The sequence below is a fragment of the Chelon labrosus genome (assembly GCF_963514085.1).
Source record: "Chelon labrosus genome assembly, chromosome: 12".
Lineage (NCBI taxonomy): Eukaryota > Metazoa > Chordata > Actinopteri > Mugiliformes > Mugilidae > Chelon > Chelon labrosus.
Genome location: NC_140345.1, coordinates 28871916 through 28891855, shown reverse-complemented (window position 1 = coordinate 28891855; position 19940 = coordinate 28871916). Strand labels below are relative to the sequence as shown.

General features: G+C 42.6%; 2 protein-coding genes across 2 annotated transcripts in view; one reads left to right on the top strand and one right to left on the bottom strand.

The window, feature by feature from the left end:
- Positions 1-19940, top strand: part of LOC311497074 (uncharacterized protein) — a 104809-nt gene that overhangs the window by 71423 nt on the left and 13446 nt on the right. The window lies entirely within an intron of this gene.
- On the bottom strand, positions 982-12874 carry LOC311497475 (uncharacterized protein; the record flags this gene model as incomplete). The annotated part of the gene is made up of 9 exons (XM_084557796.1): positions 12704-12874; positions 12449-12483; positions 6309-6631; positions 6063-6138; positions 5694-5982; positions 4895-4938; positions 1818-2094; positions 1379-1419; positions 982-1305 (listed from the first exon to the last, which is right to left on the bottom strand). The coding sequence occupies exons 1-9, from the start codon at positions 12756-12758 to the stop codon at positions 982-984; spliced, it is 1464 nt and encodes a 487-aa protein (XP_084413922.1). The 5' UTR covers positions 12759-12874.

The window sequence follows — 19940 nt, the reverse complement described above, 5'->3', positions numbered from 1 at the left end:
CCTGCTAAAGTTCTTTTGAGAACTTTTCATTATCTTTGTCCATAAATGATTCATGCCAAGTTTGGTGAGAATTGGATGAACGGGCTAGGAGGAGTTGATCTTGCTTGAAGTTGCAATTTTTTTCAAAATGGCGGAACAAAATGGCAGGCGGAAATGGGCGTGGCCTAGTCCATTAGAACCAGGGCTATGTAAGGAATCAGAGAGAGAAAGAATTTTGTTTCTAGGGCACACAGTTCTCGAGATATAAGGCAAAACGTAAACTGGCTTATTATAGCGTCACCTAGCTGTAGGCATGTGTATTGACACCTTGGAAAAGTGACGTGATAGTACTTCTACCAAGTTATCAGCAGTTTGTCCTGGGCAGACACTTTTAGGGAAATAGAAAAAACCGAAGGTGAAGAATAATAAAAATCGCAACAAAATCAATAGGGATCCAGCAACGTTGTTGCATGGACGCTGGTTATCAAAACCTAACGTAAGACCTTCAAAATGGTCCACTCTTTGCACTTGATATAGCACTTTACATGAGTATTGCAATTTAGGCATTGGCATTTTATAGGAGAACAACAGACGCACTTATGTCCAACCTCAATTTTATCTTTTTTAAATGAAACATTTTAATCATAATTTACTTGTACTAATTGTTGAGCTCTAGGCTGAGTGTGTACCTAAGGTTATCTTGTCTTGTAAGCATTTTGTTTTTATGTGGTGTCTATTTTATGTTTTATATAGGACTACAGATGGAAATTAGCTTCTGCTAAATCTGATGCGCCCATCTTTTCTTTTTTCGTTGAAAGGATTAACGTAAGCGCATGCTGTCCTTAAACTGAGTAAAATAAAAAATAAATAAATGTTGGTGAGCATCAGCAATTATGGCTCATCAGGACAAAGACCTAGAATGTGGGTTGAAACACTTTGACTGAGACTTTTTCCTGACGTCCCTTCAGTTAATTTTTTAACACATTTATTTGTTAGGTTGTCTCAGATTATTGTTACAGCAGTCTTCTCTTTCATACCTTTGGGTCCAGAGCTGGTCTCTGACAGCCTCTCCACCAGATCAGTCCTGTTGATGTCCATGAGGACATCCATGGTCAGCTCCAAAGACTTTTGGCCACATATTCTCATCATGGCATCCACTACAGCTGCTGAGTCAGCTTCATTCTCTATTTGTCTCAATGGGATTTGTGGAATGCTTTTCTGGAAGCAGGTGTACTGTAGGAGCCACTTAACTTTCCTGAGCTCCTGTTTACTCAAATCCTTCAGTGTTTCCTGAAGCAGTTCTCTGATGGCTGCCACTGTTGCCACCTGGAAAATTCATGTTCATAAAAATGTTAAATCTGCCTCTTATTGGTTTAAAGACAGAAGACACATCACTCACTTTGTGGATCAGAGCTGACAGATGTTCATCCAGGGGTTTCTCTGATGAAACAAAGAAAAACAACAATGAATACTGGTTTGTAAAAAAACAAAACACAATGGATAGGAGTCAACACCAAATAACACTTAAAAACCCTTCAACATTTAATAAGATACGCTGACGTAGGACCTATGACTTATGAGACACATGCTGAGAAGTATTGTTGTGTTTTGTCTTTGTATACCCGGCTGTGCCTTAGGCAGATGGGTCCCTCCATATGAGCTGGGTTCTGCTCAAGTTTTCTTCCTGTTAAAAGGGAGGTTTCCTTGCCACTGTCGCCTTCAGGCTTGCTCTAGGGGTTTCAGGCCAGGTTTTGTAAAGCGTCTTGAGATGATTTGTGTTGTTATTGACGCTATATAAATAAAATTGAATTGAACTGAATTGAATTGAATTGTCTTACTTGTGGGTCCTGAGCTATACAGCCTCCTCATCAGATCAGTCATCTTCATCTTCTGTAAAACCTCCATGGTCACCTTCACAGACTGTTGACCAAAGATCTGCACCACTATAAACACTATGTCCTGCGGGCTTAAGTAATCCAGCATCAGTAAGAAGCTGGAGGAATATCTGGGACGATAAATTCCACTCAGGTGACGATGAAAGTCTCTGAGCTGGATGTCACTCAGATCAGCCAGTGTTTCCAGGAGCAGCTCTATAACAGACACCATCATCTCCACCTGGTAAATTCAAAGGAAATGTTCATGGGTCAAAGGTAAAGTTACTCATCTGGAATGGTTACACCAAAATGAAAATTCTTGGCCGAAACCAAAAAAAAAAAAAAAAAAAAACGAAAATGAAGACGCCAAGGTCGAAAACCACAGGCCAAAACACCGAAAGACATTATTATGACAATTTGCATTCATGGCTATGATTGTTTACTACCCTCACTAAAATCAAGGCACTGCAACTGCATAAATTAATATTAATGTTTCAAAGAATAAATTAATTACAAAATTATGAAAATATTTATTTAGCACATTCCAACTATGCACAATATAAAATAAAATAAAATTCAAAGTAAATGTTTAACTTGACTCCACTCATGTGTACATTAAATAATAATGGAGCAGAAGCAGCTGGAAATCAGCATCGATCCACTGTGATGTTAGACTGAGCATATTTGTTTTGATTTTTATTAAGAAAAATTGGTGCACTGCACCTTTAGAAAAATAACGCTGTCCCTTTAAGAAAGACGGTAGTCTTAATTGAAGCTGTGCACGGCTGTGGATGTGTGCCGCTGAAGGGATGTCACAATAAAAGTGAAAAAACAAAACAAAAAGATGAACCTTGCTGTTTGTTTTGGAGGTGCAGCAGATAAATGATTAGACTAACATTTTGAATTTTTTATTTTTTTTTTTTTCCCCAATGGCACGCGATCTACCTGCACTGCCTTCGCGATCTACATCGCGATCGAAGTATGGGGCACTCCTGCCCATCACTGGGAAACTTCCTTGCTTGGATGTTTGGATTTCAGGTAATAAATTAAAACCAACATGGAGAAATTCTTTGCAGATGCATCCCTCTTGAAATTTCAGCATTACACGTTTTGCAGATCGCTATCAGTGGGTCTGTGTATAATATTTATTTAATACTTTATATAGGTATTGAAATACGTCCACATGGCAGACATGCCCGTGCTGGCTGCGGTTGCTGCTTGCGTCATCACTAGCGGTGGAAAAAAGATTCGGGATCTGGCTCATTGAACCGGCCACCAAAGAAGACTCAAGAATTATGAATCTAGACGTCTATTGAATCGGCTCAGTTGAGTCCTACCACATTTGATTAATACATAATCAATAAACGGCACCACTCAAACGTCTTACATACGTACATTTTGCTTCTCTGCTGAGTGAGATCACAAAATGTACTACCCGACCTGACCACTAGCCAGTGGTGGACAGTAATGAAGTAAATTTACTTGAGTACTGTACTTAAGTACAGTTTTTGAGTATCTGTACTTTACTTGAGTATTATTTTTGGGGGATACTTTTACTTTCACTCCACTACATTTGAAGGACAAATATTGTACTTTTTACTCCACTACATTTCGGTTGATGCTCTCGTTACTCGCTACTTTTGAGCTTACGTCAGCTGATTATTTTTTTATTTTTTCAAAATTCTGAGAAAATAAACTGTTTCTGCTGATTCGCATATGGTTTGTCCTAGTCGTATACATCATGCCATACAATCCATACAATGGAGGAAGAAACTGGAGAAACACCTGGAGAAACTCCCACCGAGCACCTGTGGCCTTATGTCAAACCCATGTTTGAGATTTTTGCCACAAAAACTGATTTGTTTCAGTTCAAATGTTTGTTGTGCCTACCGCGAACAAATTATCACGGCCTACAAGAACTCGTCTTCCAACCTGAAAAAGCACGTCGCGGTATGGAGAGAGAGCGAGAGAGAGCGCGTGCGTTAGAATCGCATCAGTGGATTGTATGATGACAATAAAGCTACTTTCCTTTCCTGTATTTCCTGAGATACTTTTTAAATACTTTTACTTAAGTATTTTTTTAAGCAAATACTTTCGTACTTTACTTTAGTAATATTTTGACTAAGCTACTTTTACTTGTATTGGAGTAATATTTGACAAGGAGTATCTGTACTTTTACTCAAGTAGTTAAGGTGTGTACTCTGTCCACCTCTGCCACTAGCAGCACCACCTGCACTCAGCCAGCAGGGATTCATGAGTAGCAAATCTGTAGTGGAGTCGCTACTCACGAGTCTCTGCTTAACAGAGAGCAGTGAGTCAACAGACATTTACGGAAGAGCATTGCATTCACTGGAAAAAAAATAAAAAATAGACACCTTATCTCGTAATTACGAGAAAAGATCTCGTAATTACGAGATCAGGATCTCGTAATTACTACCTCATATGAACACAAGACAACTCAATGCAGCTTCAGTTCTTCATGAAAATCAGGAATTAAGTTTGGATAGTCACTTTTAGTTTTGGAGATGTCACAAACCTTTATCTGTTGAAGTGAAGCTGTATTGTCTGAAGTCAGTCAGATTATAATAAGAAGAAGAATTTGGGATGTCCTGGTACTGATACTAGTATGGGTATTGCTCATGTACTTGTACTTGTAAAACTGCTTTGATATAACCATCAGCTTATACCAATCTGTGGATCATATACATAGCTACAGTTTGCTGAGCAGGTGGACAGCAGGACTAGGTAGAAGTAATAAACCTCCACGCTGGTTTTCTAACCGCTAACACAACCAGAAGAAGAAGAAGAAGGTTGGTGGCTGGAGGTAGACCAGCTGGTTGCTAAGGAGGAACTGTTGGATGCAGAGGGAGAGGCAGTGGAACTCATACTCATGTGTGTTTCTTAATGTAGTTCCACATAAATATGTTATTATCAATGACATTTAAATAAAAAGGAAAGAAAGCAGAATTCCTGCGCTGCAAGTCAGTAACTACCTGAAACTGAATGATGTGTTTGGTGCAGCCTAATGTGACATTACTCACTTTCTGGATCAGTGCAGGCCAACGTTCATCCACTCTGTGTTCCACTGAGGAGAAAACAAACATGAAAGGACTCATTCAAAAGACCAGTGTGTTGTATTTAGACACATCCAGCAGTCAGACTGCACATTTGCACCTTGACCCTTTCCATGCACGTAGGACAAGCTGTGGTGGACACTGAAAACCCAAAAGGTTTTTAGAACATGGTGGTTCAACATGGAGGACTGGATGGAAGAGAAGCTATGTAGAGATGAACGGCTCGTTCTGAGATAAAGAGAACAGCTGCTCTTCAGGTGATGATAGGGTTGGGAGGTATAGAATTACTTTTAAGGTATATTGATGCCTTTTCAAACCAGATGAGACTAAAAACATTTGTACTGATGTAGAGAGACAGTTCTTATAGAACACATTTTAGTAGGATCTCCCCTGAGGGCTGACAAACCTTAAACTACAGCAGTGGCAATGTGCAAACATTTCATAATAGCAGATGTCCCTAAGGGGCCCCAGAGGGCTGATTAACTTTTAGGGGCCCTTAGGGCCTTCCTCCTTTTTGATCATTTTTACAGTGTGAACTGAGCAACTATGGACCCAGCAGACACTAGAAATCTAACGGCTGAACTCCAGGAGCCTTTGGTCATGTTGGTGAGCATCAGCAGTTATGGCTCATCAGGACAAAGACCTAGAATGTGGGTTGAAACACTTTGACTGAGACTTTTTCCTGACGTCCCTTCAGTTAACTTTTTAACACATTTATTTGTTAGGTTGTCTCAGATTATTATTACAGCAGTCTTCTCTTTCATACCTTTGGGTCCAGAGCTGGTCTCTGACAGCCTCTGCACCAGATCAGTCCTGTCCATGTCCATGAGGAACTCCATGGTCACCTCCAAAGACTGTTGGCCACATTTTCTCATCATGACATCCACTACAGCTGCTGAGTCTGCTGCATTCTCTATTTGTCTCAATGGGATTTGTGGAAGGCTTTTCTGGAAGCAGGTGTACTGTAGGAGCCACTTAACTTTACTGAGCTCCTGTTTACTCAAATCCTTCAGTGTTTCCAGAAGCAGTTCTCTGACGGCTGCCAGTGTTGCCTCCTGGAGAATTCATAGTAAATGTTCATAGAAATGTTAAATCTGCCTCTTATTGATTAAAAGACAGAAGACACATCACTCACTTTGTGGATCAGAGCAGACAGATGTTCATCCAGGGGTTTCTCTGATGAAACAAAGAAAAGAAAGGTGTTAATGTAACTGAAAGCACAACAATGAATCCTGTTAGTCACAAAGAATTACACTTAAAACCATCAACACATAATGTTTGTATTTCCTCCCTCTCCCACAATATTCTAGAAACATATTTTATACTAAATGACATGTCTTCTCAATACAGAAACATTACTTGTTACTATTACACATATTACTTGGTATTATTACATGTTTTTGTCTTTGTTGTCTTACTTGTGGGTCCTGAGCTGCTGTCTGACAGCCTCTTCATCAGATCAGTCATCTCCATCTCCTGTAAAACCTCCATGGTCACCTCCACAGACTGTTGACCAAAGGTCTGCACCACTGTAAACACTGTGTCCTGCAGGTCTGAGTTCTTCAGCATAAATGACTTCAGTGACAAAGATCTGACATAAGGAATTTTGTCCATGATGAGATTCTTATATCTTTCAAACTGGATGTCACTCAGATCAGCCAGTGTTTCCCGGAGCAGCTCTATAACAGACACCATCATCTCCACCTGGTAAATTCAAAGGAAATGCTCATGGGTCAAAGGTGAAGTCTTTCATCTGTTCATTCATGTTTATTAATGTTTTAGAAATAAGAAAAAGTAGCAGTTAAATCCACTAATGTCACCACTGACAACACTGTTTGTCCAGTGGCAAGGTACCAACATTTCAATGAGAGTAGGAGACCTCCCTAAATGGCCCCCATCTGACATAAACTTCTACAGCAGTGGCAATGTGCTAAGTCTTCAACAACAGTAGTAGACTTAGACTTAGACTTAGACTTAGATAAACTTTATCCATCCACAAGGGAAATTGCTTTGTCACAGTAGCAGTAACACCCTTAAGAACCACAGATAAAAAAAAGATAAAATAAAATAAAAATAAGTAAATAAAATCTAGCAGAATAAAATAAAATAGTACAAGCAAAATGTACAAATTAGCATATTGACAAATGTACAAGAAATAGAGACGGAAGAATATATTATATACACAGGGATGAGTGTGGTGCAATAGTGTCCATTAACATGACTAACATGGCGTTATCTGTTACAGACAGGTGAGTTGTTGTACAGTTGTTGCGCCATCGTGAGTTGTTGGACAGAGAATGGTATGAATGACGTCCTGTAGCGTTCAGTGTGGGAGCGGAGCTGGATCAGTCTGTTTGAGAATGAGCTCCACTGTCCCTCTATAGTCTGGTGTAGTAGATGAGATGGATTGTCCATAATGGAGAGCAGTTTGTCCAGTGTCCTCCTGTCCCTCACTGAGACAAACGTCTCCAACACACTGACAGTGACATGACCAGCCTTTCGGATCAATTTGTCGATCCTACTTACAGTGGCTTGCAAAAGTATTCATACCCCTTGAACTTTTCCACATTTTGTCACATTACGACCACAAACATGAATGTATTTTATTGGAATTTTATGAGAAAGACTGACACAGAGTGGCACACAATTGTGAAGAACAAAGAAAATTATACATGATTTAATTTTTTTTTTACAAATAAAAAACTGAAAAGTGTGGTGTGCAAAAGTATTCAGCCCCCTTTTCTCTGAGTGCAACCAATTGCCTTCAGAAGTCACCTGATGATTGCTGAATAATCGAATGTTGACCTAATGACTAAATAGAGTCCACCTGTGTATAATCTAATCTCAGTACAAACACAGTTGTTCTGTGATGGCCTCAGAGGTTTGTATAGAGAATATTGGGGAGAAAACAGCATCATGAAGTCCAAGGAACACACCAGACAGGTTAGGGATAAAGTTGCGGAGAAGTTTAAAGCAGGGTTAGGCTATAAAAAAGGTTTCCCAAGCTTTGAACATCTCACGGAGCACTGTTCAATCCATCATCCAGAAATGGAAAGACTATGGCACAACTGCAAACCTACCAAGACACAGCTGTCCACCTAAACTTACAGGCTGAACAAGGAGAGCATTGATCAGAGATGCAGCCAAGAGGCCCATGGTGACTCTGGACAAACTGCAGAGGTCCACAGCTCAGGTGGGAGAATCTGTACACAGGACAACTATTGGTCGTGCACTGCACAAATCTGGCCCTTACAGAAGAGTGGCAAGAAGAAAGCCATTGTTAAAAGAAAACCACAAGAAGTGCCGTTTGCAGTTTGCCAGAAGCTATGTGGGGGACGCAGCAAACATCTGGAAGAAGGTGCTCTGGTCAGATGAGCCCAAAATTGAACTTTTTGGCCTAAATGCAAAACGTTATGTGTGCCGGAAAACTAACACTGCATATCACTCTGAATACACCATCCCCCCGTCAAACATGGTGGTGGCAGCATCATGTTCTGGGGGTGCTTCTCTTTGGCAGGGACAGGGAAGATAGTCAGAGTTGATGGGAAGATGGATGGAGCCAAATACAGAGCAATCTTGGAAGAAAACCTGTTGGAGTCTGCAAAAGACTAGAGAGTGGGGCGGAGGTTCACCTTTCAGGAGGACAACGACCCTAAACATAAAGCCAGGGCAACAATGGAATGGTTTAAAACAAAACATATTCATGTGTTGGAACGGCCCAGTCAAAGTCCAGACCTAAGTCCAATCGAGAATCTGTAGCAAAATCTGAAAACAGCCGTTCACAAATGCTCTCCATCTCTATGAGCTGACTGAGGTGTTTTGCAAAGAAGAATGGACAAAATCTGCAGCCTCTAGGTGTGCAAGGCTGGTAGAGACATACCTCAAAAGACTTGCAGCTGTAATTGCAGCAAAAGGCGGTTCCACAAAGTATTGGCTCAGGGGGGCTGAATACTTTTGCACAACGCACTTTTCAGTTTTTTATTTGTAAAAAATAAATAAAATCATGTATAATTTTCTTTGTACTTCAATTGTGTGCCGCATTGTGTTGGTCTTTCACATAAAATTCCAACAAAATATATTCATGTTTGTGGTCGTAATGTGACAAAATGTGGAAAAGTTCAAGGGGTATGAATACTTTTGCAAGCCACTGTATGTCCTTTCTGCTGGTGCTGCTCCCCAAACAAACCACAGCAAAGTCCAGACTGGTAGAAAGTCTCCAGCAACTTGCTGCATACATTAAAAGACAGCTTCCTCAGGAAGTAGAGTCTACTCAGTCCCTTCTTGTCCACAGCATCACTGTTGTCCCTCCAGTCCAGTCTGCTGTTCATGTGGACTCCCAGGTACTTATAGTGGTCCACTACTTCCACCTCCAAGCCCTGGATGGTGATGGGCTCCACTGGTGTCCTCTTCCTCCTGAAGTCAATGACCAGCTCCTTGGTCTTGTCCCCATTCAGGAGTAGGTGGTTTGTCTGGGACCACTCAACAAAGTCTCCGATCAGTGTCCTGTACACCACCTCCTGTCCATCTCTAATACACCCAACCACTGCAGAGTCATCAGAGAACTTCTGCAGGTGTCAGGACCCAGAGCTGGACTGGAGATCAGAGGTGTAAAGGGTGAACAGAAATGGAGACAGGACAGTCCCCTGTGGTGCCCCCACATTACTGACAACAGTATCAGACAGGGAGTCCCCCAGCCGCACAAACTGGGGCCTGTCAGACAAGTAATCAGTAATCCAGGAGACGGTGGAGGAGCTGACACCCATCCTGAGCAGCTTCTCACTAATCAGAAAGGGCTGAATGGTGTTAAAAGCACTGGAGAAATCAAAGAACATGATCCTCACAGAGCCCATCCCACCATCCAGGTGAGAGTGAGCACGGTGCAGCAGGTAGATGACAGCATCATCCACACCAACATGAGGCTGATACGCAAACTGAAGAGGGTCCAAGACAGGGGTCACCAGGGGTCTCAGCTGAGCCAGGACGAGTCTCTCCAGGACCTTCATGACATGTGACGTCAGTGCAACCGGTCTGAAGTCGTTGAGGCCAGATGGGATGGGCTTCTTGGGCACCGGCACTACGCATACCGGTATCCTTCCCACTTCAGACTCAGGTTGAAGATGAAGTGCAGGATGCCAGACAGCTGTGAAGCGCAAGTCCTCAGGACCCGGGGGTTGACACGATCCGGGACTGCTGTCTTGCCTTGCTTGACTCTCTCCAGCTGTCTTCTCACCTGGCCAGGTGTCACAGTCATAGGGCTGGTCTTCTCGGTGGGGGGGGGTGAGTTGGGGGGAGAGGCTCTGTCTGGGCTGCCGTCCTGTTGCTTGGCTTTGATGTTGAAGCCAGTGATCAGCTTCATGCCCCTCCACACGTCTCAGGTGTTGTTCTGCTGGAGCTTGGCCTCCAACTTCCTCCTGTAGGCGTCCTTACACTCCTTCAGCTGGACCTTGAGTTGCCACTTTATCCTCTTTAACTCGTCCTTATCTCCAGATCTGAAGGCCTGCTTCTTCTTGTTCAGCAGATCCTTCAGCTGGCTGGTGATCCAGGGCTTGTTGTTAGGATAACAGCGGGCAGTCCTTGTAGGGATTACTGTATCCTCACAGAAGTTTATATAGTCAGTGATGCAGTCCGTCATGCTGTCGATGTCATTCCCATGGGGCTGGCAGAGCACGTCCCAGTTGGTGGTTTCAAAGCAGTCCTGCAGAGCGTCGCTAGCCTCCACACTCCACCTCCTAATTGTCCTTGTGTCTCTTCGCTGCAGGGACATACTCAGGTGTTAACAACACCAAGTTGTGATCAGACCATCCCAGTGGGGGCAGGGCAGTGGCACTGTATGCATCCTTTGAATGAGCATACAGTAAGTCCAGAGTTCTAAAACAGTGTCCAAGCCAAGGTGATATGTTTAAAATCCCCAGAAATGACAACGAGGGCCTCCGGGTGTTTGGACTGTTGCCTGGCAACAGTGGTGTGGATGGTGTCATTCGCTGCTGCCTTGTCCGCTGAGGGAGGGATGTAAACTCCCACAAAGATGACAGACGTGAATTCCCTCGGTAAATAATATGGACGCATTCCCACAGCTAAAAGTTCAATGTCCGGTGTACAGACACGCTCCTTCACAGTCAAATGAGCGGGGTTGCACCATCTCTCATTCACAAAAACAGCAATCCCGCAACCGTTCTTCTTACCGCTCAGGACCGTGTCTCTATCCGCCCGTAGAGTCTTGAAGCCGGGTATAGACGCACTGTGGTCCGGGAAGTCCGCATGCAGCCAGGTCTCCGTAAAACACAAAATACTGCTCATGGCGTACTCCCTCTGGGTCCGAACAAGCGCACACAGTTCATCCATCTTATTTACGTTCCTCATAAAGATAGATGGTAGGCCTACCGCTGGTTTGAATTTCTGTCTCCGCTCTTTCGCTTTCGCTCATCCCCAGCGCTTTTTCCTAAGTTCCTAGGGAATCTCAGGCCTCGCACCGGACAGCGCAGGGGGTATGGACAACGCTAGCAGTTGCTCTCGTGTTTATAAGAAAGGACGGCCACTCTGCTGAGCGCTACAGCTCAACACTGAAAGTCCGGAAAAAACGAAAAAAATTCATGGTAAAAAAAAAAAAAAAAAAAGGTTAAATATGGTAAAACGAGACACCCCTATAAATAAGTTTTTTTTTTAAATTTCATTTCATTGTGTCATAAAATGGGATTTCAGTGCCTATTTCATTGGACTGTTATTGTTTTTGGTATTAGCGTGACACTCTCACAAGTCACTAGGGGGCGCCTTGCACCTGAGAGGAACACAAAACCCCCTAGAGGCAGATCCTGCAGAATAAATCCTGCAGTCCTGCTAAAAAGACGCTCAAGTTGTTCTGCCGCTTTGTGTTTACATTCAGGCGGGTTAAAATTGTTCTGTGTACTGTGTCCCAAAACGAGGGTCAAGAGTGTCGAGGTTCTTTGTTGAAAATACAGAGAGTTACAGCGGAGTAATTTTATGTTTTTATAGCTTTAAGACTGATGTTTGGATGTCGGGTGCTAACTGCTAATATGTAGACGGTACAATCGAACGGTAAACGAGACACAATAAAGGGGTTTGTTTTGTTTTGTTATGGTGAAGAACTGAAGTGTTGCATTTTATTATTACTGGTGACAGTTAAGGATGTTTTGCTTGCTGTTCTGTCACATTGAGAATAAATCCTGCGGTCCTGCTAAAAAGACGCTCAAGTTGTTCTGCCTCTTTGTGTTTACATTCAGACCGCAGCAGAGGTTATCGTTATCGTCATCCTCCCTGACACCCCTAGGTCAGGAGGGTAATAAAAGAAAAGAACGATAGAAGGAACACATAACAATAACTTAAATCACGGAGCTACTGGTGACCTGCTGCCACTCTTTCAGGCGCCCAGGTGCGACCTCCTGAAGGGGCCCGGGAGAATATTGGAGAATATGGGAGGATAATTAGAAACTGTATTTGTGTTGGATGTGTTTACGATGAATTCAAGTTGTACTGTGTGAAGTGGATTAATGTGACACTACTCACTCTGTGGGTCAGTGGAATCTGCTGCTGATCTGAAACTTAGAAACAAAGACTTATTAATGAATTGTTTCACGTCAGGGTTCATTAAGGTTTAGAACAGAAAAGATTTCATCTCAACGTGACACTAAAACCTGTTCAACAGTGACATGATTACAATCTGCAGATGTTGGAGGTTGCTGGATGGATTTCTTCATGTAACCTGCTAGATTTTCATATTAAAGACCTCCTGTATATTATTAGAATAATTCATTGTCTTACCTTTGGCTCCTGAGTCGACCCCTGACAACCTCTGCACCAGATCAGTCCTGTTCATCTTCAATAAAATCTTCCTGGTCTCCTCCACACACTCTTTTCTGTTCAACTCCACCAACAGCTTCACTACATCCTCTGTGTTTGCTTTTATCAGTTGCTCCCATGGTTTGAATGATAAACGTCTTATGTGGACGTGTAACTTGAACTGATGAAAGTCCTCAGGACTCAACTGATTCAGTGTTTCAACGAGGATCTTCTCAGTCGTCATTGTTTCTGCCTGGAAAATGATGAGAACGTATCACACAGGACATGTAGGACTGGATATGAATCAGGGTTTATGTCACTTCAGCTCCAGCAGCATAAACCATGAGATCGGCACACACACACACTATTAACTGGAGGAGGTCTTTAACCTGAACCAAACCTTTACTTTATGGGCGGGAGACCTCACAAGAACGTCACTGGCTGAAAAACGTCTCTCAGGCGGAAGTAAAACTGCAGAACTGAAAGTAAAACACACATAAATAATTTATTAAATGTTTTTTTTACCTTCAGTCGCTCTGCTGATATCCGTCCACTTGTTTTTGTTAATAACAGTCAAGTATTCATGGCTGGACGTGACCGAGATAATGGAGACTCGGTCACCGTCAGACCAGCGTCCTGGCAAAGTTCCCGTTAGGAGGCGTTTCCTCGGCCGCGGGAGCGCGCATATTTTCAAGGAAGGCGGACAGACGAACATGAAACCCACAAAGTTTAGGAGGTTGTCTTAAGAGAACCACTTAAACAGATTCCTCCTATCACAGGTCAGTAAGTCTCCATTTAACATCACTTTTTAAATCTAAAGTTGGTTTTACAGCATGTAGGAAAAAATAGAAACAGCAGCGGAAATGTGGTAAGATTCAATAACAGAAAGAAATAATGGAAAAGAAAAGAAAGTCAAACAGTGATGAATGATGCAGATAATGATGATTATTATTAATAATAAATATCTAACTGAGTGCTGCCAGTCCTTAACTTTTGAGGAGCAATATTTAAATGATTATTATTTAGTTTTTGTCTTTTTCTCTTGTCCCTGAACAAGTCTAGCGTGGACGTTTTTTCCTGGGGCCCCAACAGACCCAGACAGCAGCTGGAGATGAACAGAAAATACACCTGAGATACTTTCTAACCATGAAATGAGAAAGGAGGTGAAAGATGGGGGGAGCTGTGATCTCCTGGACGGTCGACAGGGGGCGACGGTGAGACGCAGCAGCAGGGAAATGCTAACAGACGAAGAAGAAGAAGAAGAAGACGAAGACGAAGACCAACAATAACAAACAGGAGCAGCTGACCTGGGTGTCTCTCCTGTCCTCTGTGGTTGTGATTTAAACAGGTCTGTGTTTCTGTTTTCATTCAGACTTCATCCCGTTTAATGTTTTCACTAGTGATGGAGAAACCGAAGCTTTCTGAACCACTGAATCAATCTGAAGAAGTTGTGTTGAAACAGTTCAGGTGTTTTGAAGCATTTGATCTAATGAAATGTGGCGACATCTGCTGGATAATATTATACATAGCATTCACATGAAACCAAGGGTCGTGAAACAGAAAGTTGTGTTTGTTTAACAATAAAGGATCTACAGTATGTGCATCTTGAAATGCTTGATTTTTTTTCTTTTATATAAAATAATATACTTGTATGAGTTTGACATCATATAATACTGTATGTTTTAGATATATGCTTTTATAAGATTGATAGAAATACAAAAATATATTTACAAAATAAGTGAAATGCTTGTGCATCTAGGGACGGTGATGACAGCAGTTGTACTAAATTCTTGTGAAACTGGGAAGAGGATTTGGGTGGTTCAGAGATTTTTATTTAAAAACAAGATAATTTCAGCTGAGTTAGGCTTTAGTCTGGTCCTCTTTTATATACACTCCTGATCAAAATTTCAAGACCGGTTGAAAAATTGCAAGAATTTACATTTTGCACTGTTGGATCTTAAGAAGGTTCTAAGTAGTGCTACAAAATGCAAAAAGAAGAAATGGTCAGACACTGTCATGACCTCCTGATGGCAAAGGCAAAAAAGCTTTCTCTCTTTGAATGCGGTCGGATTGTTGAGCTGCATCAGCAAGGCCTCTGGCAGCGTGCCATTGCTGCTGAGGTTGGACGCAGTAAGACAGTCATTTTAAACTTCTTAAAAGATCCTGAGGATTATGGGAAAAAAAAGTCAAGTGGTAGACCCAAAAAAATTTCACCGGCCCTGAGCCAGAGGATCCAATCGGCTGTCCATCAAGACACGGGACGATCCTCAGCCCAGATTAAGCTTGTCACTGGTGCCAACTGCAGTCCCATAACCATTAGACGGCATCTGCGAGAGAAGGGTTTTAAGGGCTTCAAAGACCTCGTCTCCTTCAACGGCACAAAATTGCCCGTTTCGGAGTTTGCACGAGAGCACCAAACATGGGACATTGAAAGGTGGAAGAAAGTTTTATTCTCTGATGAGAAAAAATTTAACCTTGACGTTCCTGATGGCTTCCAACGTTTCTGGCATGACAAGGAGATCCCACCTGAGATGTTTTCTACACGGCACAGTGGAGGGGGCGCCATCATGATCTGGGGTCTTTTTCCTTCAACAGAACAATGGAGCTTCAGGTTGTGCGGAGGCGTCAAACAGCAGCTGGCTATGTGGAGATGTTGCAGGGGGCATCCCTCATGACTGAAGGCCATCGTCTGTGTGGTAATGACTGGGTTTTTCAACAGGACAACGCTGCAGTTCACAACGCCCGCCTGACAAAGGACTTCTTACTGCAGAAGTTCTCCGACGACTCTGCGATTGTTGGCCTCATCAGAGGTGACGACGATGCAGAGTACAGAGGACTGACGGGGAACTTTGTGGAATGATGTCAACGAAACCACCTCCTGATCAACGCGGGGAAAACCAAGGAGATGGTGGTGGATTTTTGTCGACGCCGTTCTGCCCTCCCCTCACCAGTGAACATCCAGGGAATGGACATTGAGCAAGTGGACTTTTATAAGTACCTGGGTGTTCACCTCAACACCAAACTGGACTGGACTCACCACACTGAGCCACTCTACAGGAAGGGACAGAGCAGACTCCACCTTCTGAGGAGACTGAGGTCTTTTGGAGTGAAAGGGGCACTCCTGAAGACCTTCTAGGACTCTGTAGTGGCATCAGCCATCCTGTACGGAGTGGTCTGCTGGAACAGTGGCATCACAGAGAGGGACGGGAAGAAGCTGGATAAGATCATCAGGAAATCCAGTTCTGTCCTGGGCTGCCCCTTGGACTCAGTGGGGGAGGTGGGTGACAGGAGAGTTCTGGCTAAAGTGTCCTCCATGCTGAACAATGAGTCCCACCCCCTGCATGGTGATCTGACAGGACTGAGGAGCAGCTTCAGTGACAGACTGCTTCACCCTCAATGTGTGAAGGAAAGATACAGAAGGTCTTTCCTTCCTGCTGCTGTTAGGCTCCACAACGTACAATCTTAATATGTGCAATAGTATTACACCATAAGTGTAAAAACATTTTTACAACTCAACCCGTGCAATATTTCTACCTGATTCTGTTCCACTATTTATCTTTTATAGCTACCCTTTTTGCTCTTGCTATTTTTTTATTCTGCATCTTTCTGTAAGCTGTTGTGAACTGCAATTTCCCCATTGCGGGACTAATACAGGTTTTTCTTATTCTTATTCTTATTCTTCCAGAGATATATCATCACTCTTTTGAACCATCCTGCGTGTTCCCCTGATCTAAATCCAATTGAGAACATTTGGGGTTGGATGGCAAGGGAAGTTTACAAAAATGGACACCAGTTCCAGTGGATGCCCTCCGTGAAGCCATCTTCACCACTTGGAGCAACATTCCCACTAGCCTCCTGGAAACACTAGCATCAAGCATGCCGAAACAAATTTTTGAGGTGATTAACACGAATGGCGCAGCTGCTCATTACTGAGTCCTTTTCTGAAAATTTTATTTCTGTTTTAGGGGGTTTTTGGTTTTTTTTGAGATGTGGTCTTCTGATCAGCTGATGAGCAGCCTATTTCAGTTTAATGGTTGTTTGCAATAAATTGTTTACTCAAATTTTTTTTCTTGTCTCACTCCCATTTCTTCTTTTTGCATTTTGAAGCACTACTTAGAACCTTCTTAAGATCCAACAGTGCAAAATGTAAATTCTTACAATTTTTCAACCGGTCTTAAAATTTTGATCAGGAGTGTATATATACATGTAAATCAATGTATAGTGTGTGAACAGTGTTGGGAGTAATGCGTTACAAATAGGGGTGTGCATTTCTCCAATATAAGACGATTCGATACGTATCTAGATACATGGGGTACGAAACGATTCAGGAAGGATACATTTTAAAAACAACCGATTCGATTCGATTCGGTAGGATTTGATCCGATCCGATCCGATCTGGTACGATTCGGTACAATTCAGTGCAATATGATGTAATCCGATGAGTCTGTGCAAATTCTCATTTGTCCAGGTCAAAGGCATCTCTAGGCAATTGAATCAGGTCAACTGGACTTGGTTTTTGTCTGTGAAGACGTTTCGCTCCTTATCCAAGTGGCTTCATCAGTTCGAGAGACTAGCAGCAAGTCTGACTAGCCCGCAGACACAGACAAAAACCAAGTCCAGCTGACCTGATTCAATTGCCTAGAGAGTAATCCGATATAGTTCCTTGTTTAAAGTAGACATTTTACATTATGAATGATCCTAAATCAATCCTAAAAATGTGATATTGTTTACCTTCATAGTGATAAGTTTAATAGAGTCTCGCGAGATTTTTGCGGGAAAGAGAGAGAGAACGAGAATAAGCAAGCGGGGCTTCCAGCTGTATTGCTGATATACCGTAAATTCCGGACTATAAGCCGCTACTTTTGTCACTTGCTTTGGACCCTGCGGTTTATACAACGAATTATGGATTTGTACAACTAACGGTCACCAGGGGCGCACTATCGTGGAAGCGCAGGAGCGAGACAGACAGTTTGCGCCAGGTAACGAGAGCAAAACAAACCAAGTAAGTCCAAATGCAGTACGAGAGCTGCTTTTAAGTTAAAGGCGATCGATCTGGCTGACTTTTCTGGTATAGTAGGCTGGTTATTTAGATACAGTAAACGGCCGTGTTACTGCACCTTTACTGCTGTGTTGGCTGTTTTCGAAAAAGATGCAGGTTATTTAGTTGAGCAGCGGGTTACTGCACTTTTGCTGCCGTGTTACAGGCAAGCACTTTTAAAAACAAATTAAATTTAGCCATTTAACGTTATTGCCTCGTCAAGCGTTGTAAGCTTTGTTTTTTGTTATACTGCACTACTACGGTACTATGACTGCAGGAAGTGCGCTAGGAGCGCACCGTTGTATTATTTGTGCACTGCACGAATGCTGTTTGTAATGTCAAAGATGTGGAAGTTTGATCGATTGATTGATTGAAAGTTTTATTGTGTTTCTCAAATGTAAATAAATGGGGCGCTTTGCGTTTCCAAACAGTCATTTCTGTCCCAACAATCCCCTCCGTGGTAGAAGAAACCCTTACGGTAATTAAACATTAAAACACCAGCGGCTTGGGTGCGGCTTATAGTCGGGTGCGGCTTATATTCAGGTGCGCCTTATAGTCTGGAAATTACGGTAATAACCCGATTCATAACTTTGTAATCGGGCCATCGACCGGTTCGTGGTACATTTAGATCGGTCCAGGGGCTTGTGTATCGATGCACTCACATCTTTTAAATCAAAACCGATTTCCGATTCATATCGGTAATTTGTTACACCCCTAGTTACAAAAGTAATGTAATTACTGTAATGTATTGCTTTTTGCTGTAATGTAAGGCATTCCAAAAAAAAAAAAAGGGTAATATTTTACTCAGTATAAAGGTCACTAACGGGTGTTACAATGCATTTTAACCCGATATTAAGACTGCAGCGACTTTTTACCAGTGCCCACTACTGATAGTGGTGAGGTAGAGTGGGTATACAGACAAAATGTTAAACTCTTTCTTTGTGTAGAAAAATGCACAAATTAATTAAAAATTGTTTGCCTAACTAAACATATATATACACAAACATATTTAAAATGGCAGTTTTATCAGCTGGTTAAGTGTGCGGTCCTATGTGGCCCTCAGGTAGTGTCAATGAAAAATTGTGGCCCCCGCCATCATTTAGGTTGCCCATCCCTGATCTAGAGACTGAAATGTTTGCCCATTCTTCTTTGCAAAACAGCTCAAACTCAGTCAGATTAGATGGAGAGTGTGGTGAATGGCGGTTTTCAGATTTTGCCACAGATTCTCGACTGGGTTTAGGTCTGGACTTTGACTGGGCCGTTCTAACACATGAATATGTTTTGTTTTAAACCATTCCATTGTAGCCCTGGCTTTATGTTCAGGATCGTTGTCCTGCTGGAAGGTGAACCTCCAACCATTCTCTAGTCTTTTGCAGACTCCAACAGGTTTTCTTCCAGGATTTCCCTGTATTTAGCTCCGTCCGTCTTCCTATCAACTTTGACCATCATCCCTGTCCCTGCTGAAGAGAAGCACCCCCAGAGCATGATGCTGCCACCACCATGTTTGACAGCAGGGATGGTGTGTTCAGAGTGATGTGCAGGGTTAGTTTTCCGACACACATAGCGTTTTGCATTTAGGCCAAAAAGTTCAATCTTGGTCTCATCTGACCAGAGCACCTTCTTCCACATGTTTGCTGCGTCCCCCACATGGCTTCTGGCAAACTGCAAACGGGACTTCTCATTGTTTTCTTCTTGCCATTCTTCCATAAAGCCCAGATTTGTGTAGTGCATAACCAATAGTTGTCCTTCTGGATGTTTGCAGTTCGGGAGGTGACACTTGGAGGTGACTGTAACTCAATCTCTGAATACTCTGAGCTGTAAACTACCTCCAGACTGAAAGCAGCTTTGTTCTGGGTCATCAGACATCATAAATAAACGTCTGATCGATGCATTTCAGGACGTTTAATCAGATCTAACTCTTTACTTTATCAAGGTTTGACTTTAAACACGCTTCGTGCCAGCGGATGGTGCAGGCAGCCGTTTCAGCTCCTGACTTTGACCTCCAGGTTTCATTAAACGTGTTGACATGTGGAACACGAAGCAGCATGAAGGCTGGCGGCACAAGACCCAGAGGAGACGTGGAGGAGTTCCTTTTCTGTTTCGTGTTTTTTTCTTTACTTGAGCTGTTTCTCCAGGAGCTCAGAGTCTCTGCTGAAACCACCGCCGGCAGGAACTCAGCTC